We start from the raw sequence: 8,309 nt of genomic DNA on the forward strand, positions 1-8,309 counted from the left end.
GTTTTTCTCTTAATATGAAATAATAGTTTTGTGGGCGATTATAGCTCCTCCATTATAACGTCTCTGAAAATACCGCAATCCTCGACTTGCTGTGGTGTGGAAGCCAAAAATACATAAAGAAGAAAAGTTAGTCATAATCAAAAAATATTCATGACAATTTATCTAATGTTTTTGACCTCATGTCTCATAAGTTTTGACTACTTTTTAAACTTCCTCCGGTAGAAGAAAAAGGTCAAATTTTGAGATAAACAACTAACTTATTAGTAAAAAAAAAAACCCTCACAATTATGAGATTCAAAATTACCATGAGCAAATATGATCATGTCTGTTCTTTTCCTGGCATCTCGATGTAACAGAGAATACAGCGAGACGATGTAAAAAATGTACATGATGTAAAACACATCATGTAAAATTTCAATATCAAAGTTAACAAAAACAACAAACATGAGAACAAATACAAAATAAATGTTAGATATATTTCAATAAAAATAAATAAATAAATATATATATATATATATGGTGTTAATCTAAAAAAAAAATCAACTTTAAATTGTTGTAAAGTACGGAGTTGGTAAAGTGATTAAAATTTCCAGCACAAATGATGCGTTCAGGGCTTCCATCTGTCACGTGACTGTGTCGTCTCTTCTGATTGGTCGGCCCAGTCGTTGGTCATAGATCCAAGATGGCACCGACCCTGGTGGAGCATGTTGTGGCAGACGCAGGAGCGTTTTTAAAGAAAGCTCCTCTGCAGGTGAGACTGTTCCCGCTTCGACCTCAAACTGAGTCGTTGTAGATGAAACTCACCTGTCAGGTGATCAGCTGATCTGTAGCCGTCAGTGCAGCGGGTCAGGGAGGCTGTGGAGAGGGAGGCTGGGGGGGAGGGGGCCCTCAGAAACATGGAGCTGATGTCTAACAACACACTGAGATTAACTGGAGGTTTAAATACCGGTTTATTCAGAGGGAGTCGACATATAGTTTATTTTATAACCACATCCACTTTACAGTGACGTCGTTGAGTTCATGACGTCATCAGCTGTGAACAGGTTTACCACTAACTAAAGGAGCAGTTCACATTAACACATGACATGATTGTGTGTGTTTGTCCAACACTGACCTCAGGCTCCGTGAGGCTGAGCGACAGTTCTCTGATCTTAACGTCCTTCTGCTGTTTGTGTTGCAGGAAATCGGCAGGAACATTTACACTCTGAAAGAAGTGGTGAACGAGATCAGAGACAAACCCACCAGGAGGAGTCTGGCCTTCCTGCCCTACCAGCTCCACTTTAAAGACCCACATCCAGAACACGTCAGACATGGTAACTAAACTAAACCTGAGCTAAACCAGAACTAAACCAGAACTAAACCTGAGCTAAATTAAACCTGAACACGTCATTGAGGTTGTGGTTCAATATTTTTCAACAAATCTTATTCCTTTTCATTCTGTTTATATTTATCTTTGATAAGATTTCTAAGTAACCAGAAGTGATAAACTCACCTGTTTACCTGTGTCTACACCTGTTCCTGCATCTTGTGTGAAAAGCTCAACATGAGTCACAGTTTGTTTTTCGTCTCTGTTCAGTGACGGAGTTCTCCAAGAAGACCGGAGACTACCCGAGTCTCTCGGCCACAGACATCAAAGTCCTGGCTCTGACCTACCAGCTGGAGCTGGAGCAGGTCGGCTCCCAACACCTGAGGAGAGACCCGGAGGTCAAGGTACCACCACCACACAGCTACGCTAGCAGTTTCCCCCTTTGTGCTAAGCTAGGCTAAACATGGTGTTTTAGGATTGTGTGATGCAGCTTGTCGACTGTGTGCATCCAGCAGAGTGACTCCACTTATTCTCTGTCAGGTTAATATTCAGGGCACACAGCGCCACCCAGAGACGCCTGTCAACGTCGCAGGATTTCACTTCCCCTCCAAGGTAAAAGTAAGTAGTTAGACGTGTCCAGACCTGTTAGCTCTGCAGTGAGGAAGTTAATCTAACTGATGAGCTCTCTGCAGAAACCTGTTGACGGTCCGAGCAGCAGACAGACGCCAACACAGACGGAGACTTCACACCAGACGGACGCTGAACAGTTCAACACCTTCCAGTTCTGGAGAGAGCCGCTGCTGACGCTGGACGACGACCTGCTGCAGCTGCTGGTGAGTCCGATCGACCGTGAACCAGCGGAGACTAAAGAGTTTTATTTGAATCAATTAAATGGTTTTAAGAAGAGAGAACCACAGAGGAACTGTAGGAATGTTGCACTGGTGCATTCTGGGAGGCTTTCCACTTCACCCAGAGATGCATGGTTATAATACAGTTATAATAATTTATGATCGTTATGATAATCCCTGCAGCCTGCAGGAGGCACCAGCAGGAGGCTCAGTGTCTGTTGTCGTTGCTCCTGCAGGATCCAGAGGAGGTTTTAAACAACAAACAGAAACAGACTGTGACGGTCGACACCGACGAGTTCAACAGCTTCCAGTTCTGGAGGGAACCGGTGCCGACCATCGACCACAGTCTGCTGGAGCTACTGGTGAGTTCCCAGGACTCAGGCTGATCATGTGACCTGCTGCTACTGATGATCAGCTGATATTTAATGACAACACGAGCAGGGAAACGGAGCCGTTGATTGGCCGACAGCAGCGGGTCCTAACTGTTGCTGTTGTTGATTGGCTGTTGTGATGATGTTTGTTTGTTTTCAGGAAGTAGACGGTGTCTCGGTGTCAGACAGCAGGCCGGATACATCAGCACAGACAGAGGACCAATCAGACGACGAGGACAAAGAGAACGAGCCTGAAGAGGAAGAGGAGGATGAGGAGGACGGAGGAGGTTGGATCACTCCCAGTAACATCAAACAGATGAAGATGGCTTCTGCTGATTGGACGGCTCCTGCTGATGTCAGAGTGGGATGTCTGACCACCGACTTCGCCATGCAGGTAACAACGGGACCGACTGTCACCTGGAGCTTCAGTCCGAGCTCTTCGTAACTTTATATTGTTTATTTATATTTTTTAATATATGTCAGAATGTTTTCAGTCTGAAAGTTAGAAATGTTTCCCAGAATCCACCATGACGTCTTGACATGTCCAAAACCAAATATGTTCAGTGTGATAAAAGACAAAGAAGCGGAGAAACGATTTCCGCTGTGTTCTCTCTTCCTCCCAGAACGTTCTGATTCAGATCGGCCTCCATGTTCTGTCTGTGAACGGGATGCTGATCAAACAGGCGAGGAACTACATCCTGAGGTGTCACGCCTGCTTCAAGTGAGTGCCGTCACTGGGGATGGGCGTCGTTCACATTTTAACGTTGCTACTACTTCCATCGATCCGGGGCTTTAACGCTTCTCTCATCGGTTCTTTTTGGCATTTTGTAAGAGACAAAAAAACTAATTAAACAGAATTAAACTGGTTTTACTTTCTCATGTGTAACAGTGAAAACGCATCAGAGACGAAGGTCTGAGCTGGTGATTCCATTTTCTAACTTTCTCCAGTACCGAGAGCAGAACCGATAACGTCTTTAAAAACGTAGCCCCGGGTTTCGTACCGTCCCTCACAGTCACAGAACTGACAGGACAGACATTCAGATCTCAAGGTTCATCCTCAGGAGAGCAGTTCAGATACCTGTCTGTCTGTCCGTCAGTCTGTCTGTCTGTCCGTCCGTCCGTCTGTCTGTCTGTCTGTCCGTCTGTCTGTCTGTCCGTCTGTCCGTCCGTCTGTCTGTCCGTCTGTCCGTCTGTCTGTCTGTCTGTCTGTCTGTCCGTCCGTCCGTCTGTCTGTCTGTCTGTCCGTCCGTCTGTCTGTCCGTCTGTCCGTCCGTCTGTCTGTCTGTCCGTCTGTCCGTCTGTCTGTCTGTCCGTCTGTCTGTCTGTCCGTCCGTCTGTCTGTCTGTCCGTCTGTCCGTCCGTCTGTCTGTCTGTCTGTCTGTCCGTCTGTCTGTCTGTCCGTCTGTCCGTCCGTCTGTCTGTCCGTCTGTCCGTCTGTCTGTCTGTCTGTCTGTCCGTCCGTCCGTCTGTCTGTCTGTCCGTCCGTCTGTCTGTCCGTCCGTCCGTCCGTCCGTCCTCAGGCTCGTTGCTCAGTGTTCGACTCTGAACATGTTTAACTCCGTTGCCAGGACGACCAGCAACATGAACAAAGTGTTCTGTCCTCACTGTGGAAACAAGACTCTGAAGAAGCTGGCGGTGACGGTCAGTGAGGACGGCAGCATGAAGATGCACTTCTCCAAAAACCCCAAAGTGCTGAACCCGAGAGGACTGAGGGTGAGACACACACACACACACACACACACACACACACACACACACACACACACACACAGACACACACACACACACACACACACACACACACACACACACACACCTGCATAAAGGAATCGAGGAGAGGCAGGTTTATTGTTATTGGTCATCAGGGCCCCCCCCTCTTCTCCTTGGGGACAGTCTGAACACAGTGACCTCCTGTGGTGATGATGTCATCAGAGCTGATCCATCCAGGTTTTAGATGCACTGACACACAGACCTGAGACCTGCAGCACATCCAACAGGATGGAGGGGAACTGTGTCTTTAATGAACATGAAGCAGCAGTGGGACGTCCTGACTCCTGGACGTGAGCTCTTAGTCCTGACGACACGTTCTACACGGTTCACACTGATTCCACTTTGCTTCTCCAGGTTCATTGAATTCTTCTGTAGCTGTCTCAAGACTCCTGTTATCAAATCTCCTGCTCTCACCTGCTCTCACCTGCTGTCTCCTGTCAGATATCGATATCGTTCATGTTTATTTTGAAACCAGTGAACTCACCACGCCTCCTGTATCGTGTCTTTCAGCACTCGCTGCCTCTGCCTCAGGGAGGGAAACATGGTAGTAACCCCCAGCTGGTGGAGGACCAGCGTTTCCCCCAGCAGAGACTGTCCCAGAAGGCTCGTCAGAAGACGGATGTCTTCGACCCGGACTACGTGGCCGGGGCCTCGCCGTTCTGCCAGAACGACATCTACAGCCGAGCGGCCAACCTGCAGATCAGAGACGGGCAGTGCGGAGGCGGCCGGAGACGAGCCAACCCCAACGCCACCCACAAGAAGTTTGTCAAGAAGAAGTGAGGAGCTGAAGGACACGTGGAGACGCGGCGTCGTCAGATCAGTTTGATCTGACGTGTCAGAGAGTTCAGGTGGTTTTCATGTGTGAATCCTCCAGCAGGGTCATGTGACCCGTCACTGACGCAGCCTCTGCCCTCAGTGCATTTCTATGAAGGTAACTAACTTCACATCATCATGTTTTAATAGAGGGAAATGCCTCTGATGGTGCGTTCATGGACAGTCTAACATCTGAGATTCAAGAACCAGCTGCAGAACAGCTGGATATTATTATTATTATTATTATTATTATTATTATTATTATTATTATTATTATTATTATTATTATTATTATTATTATTATTAGTGATAGAAATAAATGATGGAGAAAACAACCAATAATGTAATAAAACTATTATTATCCAACCCAAGAAAGGAGCAGATTCACATCTTTCCCTCCTCAGCCTCCATGTTTTCAGTTCACACTGCTCCTTTAATATTCCCAGCAGCTCCAGCACAGAGACAACCTGTGTAACAGGTAGACGCTGACGGTCTCACGTCTCTGCACGTTGACACCTTCATAGAAATGAACTGACAGTAACGACTGTGTGGTGTTTAAATAAATGTGAAACCTGAGCATTTTCTACAGTGGCCCTGAAGCTCGACGCTCTGCAACACAACAGGAAGTGTTTCCAGGGGACACTAAAAAGTGATGCACCTGCTGGGACGTGCTCGTTCAATGTTTTTAATTTCAAACGTCACAAAGCAGTGAACCGGTACGTCCCTTTTTATTGTCCCGTTAAAACACTTCCTGTTGTGTTGCAGCGCTCTGAGTTTCAGGGCCACCGTACTTTTCAGCCGACAGGTGAAACATGAAGAAACAGCGTTAATGTTCGTTAAAATATAAAACCAGCATTTCTCTTGTATACAGGATTTCTGAGGTCACGTTAAGCCCCTCCCTTCCAGACTGATCAGTATATTGTTTCTATATTAATACCCAATAAATTTAAAGACTGACTTCAGCTGTTGCAGAGTCACACGTGTAATGAATGATGTTCAACAGTCACAATCATTTTATTTAATATTTTCTCTTAAATAATCATTTAAACAAACATCTGCCACAGAATCACTCGAGCTTCTCACACACCTTTAATCCAGACGAAGGAATCTACTGATGGAGCTATGCTAACAGTTTCCCCCCGCTTCCAGTCTTTATGCTAAGCTAGGCTAAATAAAGATGAAACTGGTTGCGTCCCGCTCCCGTGTGTTTCCATGAAGGAACTGGAAGGTGTGAAAGTTTCTCAGTCATGGTGTTCACCTGAACACAGGTGACACACATGTGACCTGTAGTGACCTTTAAACCTGTGTTTACCTGCAGCAGGTCGGTGATCACTCACCTTTCTGTTCATTTACCTCATTCAGACTTAATGACTCGACTTGGCGTATGTTTCAGTTTGTCAGATTTTAAATTGAATTATTCTAAATATTATTCATCTTTCACACTTCACCTGATCACAGGCTGCAGATCAATTATTTTTGATTGTTGTGCAGATGATATCAATCAATAGTTTTACTTAAAGGTTCTGACTGTGATTCTCTGAAAGCTGCTGTGACGTCTTGATCCAAGCAGAGAAACAAGTCGTCACGTCAGAGAAGCAGGAACCAGACGAATCTGCTCTGATGTCATTAGAAATATCTCACCTGTAAACACTCACCTGTCGCAGCTCAAAGAGCTTCAACAGAGACGTTCACAGGGTTTAAACCTGGTCTCAGCAGTAAACAGCTCAGATATTCCTCCAGAAAAACTTTAATCAATTATCAAACTGATCAGATTCATTTTCTGTCCATAAACGTTTCAGTGAGTCACTTCAGCTCCGCCTGAAACTCTGAGACAGTTTGACCATTAAACAGAATATTTTCCTCACAGACAAAATGTTTAATTTATTATTCAGTCCATAAAAATAAAAGCGTCCGTCACCAGGTCCCAGAGTGATTCTGGAACCCCGTCTTTGAGTCCGACCCAGAACCCAGAGACCCGTTTCACACCTTTAAACCTTTAAACCCAGAGTCTTGTTTCCGCCTCAGCGTCTGTCACTCCAGAGAAAACTCCTCGTCCTGCATCGTCTCATCGTCTGGATCCTCAGACTTCGGCTCCGTCAGTCCGGGACCCGGCTCAGACCCGGGGTCTCTGGGACCGGACCGGGTCAGTTTTGGGTCTGGATCTGTTATTGGGTCTTTAAGTTGCGTGTCAAACGTCAGGCTGCCCAGTTCGCCGGCGATATCGACCTCGGGCTCTGGGGGCGGAGCTAATGTCTCTCTCTGAGGAAGCACAAAGTCCAGAGGCTCGAGGACGGCGCCGAGGTCGATGCAGCCCAGACTGTCGTACCTGTGCAGGTGAGTCGGAGGAACACCTGCGGGGAGACGAACGTGTTCACAACTACATTTACATTTCACCACTCTGACGTACGACCACATGATATCACAGATGTTTGTGTGCGGTCACATGACGGTTCTCCTCACCCAGGATGAGAGCGATCTGAGCCGGAGGAAACAGAACCTGCAGGCAGCGGTTCAGGAACGGCAGCAGGTCTTCAGCGTACGAGCAGCAGAACTGAACAAACAGCTCCTTCTCTCTACTGCTGAACGCCGACTCCTCGGCCCGGTGGAAGACCAGGATCTGACGGGTCACCTGACAGGAAACAAGACCGGCAACACTGAGGACACAGGCTGAACCCAAACACCCGGACTCAAAGGCCCGTTCTACAAATCCAAATCCACAGGTCATCATGTCTGAGGGACCTGGACTTCAGAGTCGTCACCAGACGCTGCTTTAAAGATGGACCGCAGCTCAGAGCAGAAGAATCATCATCATCATCATCATCATCATTAATAATACTAACAAAAGCAGAACACAAAATTATATACGCAAAATATCGTCACCATGGGAACAACACAGGTCTTAAAGTGGCCCCTCGGACTTGTCATGACATTTGGATTCAGCCTCAGAACCAGACCCAGTCCCCTGACAGAAGCAGCTACTCACCATCTTCAGAGCGTCCTCCAGACACCTGGTGACGTCCTGGGCGAGGCCGAGCGGGCAGCAGAGCCGCAGGTCGTTGAAGGCCGTCAGGATGTTGTTGAGGAAGCAGGCGAGCGGCTGGAAGTCCAGCAGTGACATGGGGGGCTGCAGGGTGCCGGGCTGGGTGCTGGGGGCCACGGGGGGGATGGTCCCTCCCAGCACAGAGGGCAGGGTGATCAGCG

General features: G+C 47.2%; 2 protein-coding genes across 3 annotated transcripts in view; one reads left to right on the forward strand and one right to left on the reverse strand.

Moving 5' to 3' along the window:
• The first annotated feature begins 676 nt into the window (after positions 1-676).
• Positions 677-6,070, forward strand: nob1 (NIN1 (RPN12) binding protein 1 homolog). 2 transcript variants are annotated; one of them, XM_056400982.1, is made up of 10 exons: positions 677-751; positions 1,181-1,313; positions 1,577-1,710; positions 1,847-1,924; positions 1,999-2,139; positions 2,391-2,516; positions 2,686-2,919; positions 3,149-3,246; positions 4,094-4,238; positions 4,806-6,070. In XM_056400982.1, the coding sequence occupies exons 1-10, from the start codon at positions 683-685 to the stop codon at positions 5,073-5,075; spliced, it is 1,428 nt and encodes a 475-aa protein (XP_056256957.1). In that variant the 5' UTR covers positions 677-682; the 3' UTR covers positions 5,076-6,070. The 2 variants fall into 2 exon arrangements, with proteins under 2 accessions (XP_056256957.1, XP_056257034.1); XM_056401059.1 differs by having other exon boundaries at positions 1,847-1,918.
• Positions 6,071-6,204: 134 nt separating this feature from the next.
• cog8 (component of oligomeric golgi complex 8) overlaps positions 6,205-8,309 on the reverse strand; it is a 3,284-nt gene continuing 1,179 nt past the window's right edge. The window contains exons 2-4 of the mRNA XM_056400857.1: positions 8,092-8,309; positions 7,569-7,737; positions 6,205-7,459 (exon numbers count right to left, since the gene is read on the reverse strand). The exon at positions 8,092-8,309 is cut by the window's right edge and continues 607 nt beyond it. Of these exons, the coding sequence (XP_056256832.1) occupies positions 7,140-7,459; positions 7,569-7,737; positions 8,092-8,309 (707 nt within the window). The 3' untranslated portion in view covers positions 6,205-7,139. The remainder of the gene's footprint in view (positions 7,460-7,568; positions 7,738-8,091) is intronic.

Source organism: Seriola aureovittata, chromosome 1 (genome assembly GCF_021018895.1).
Source record: "Seriola aureovittata isolate HTS-2021-v1 ecotype China chromosome 1, ASM2101889v1, whole genome shotgun sequence".
Taxonomy (NCBI): Eukaryota; Metazoa; Chordata; class Actinopteri; order Carangiformes; family Carangidae; genus Seriola; species Seriola aureovittata.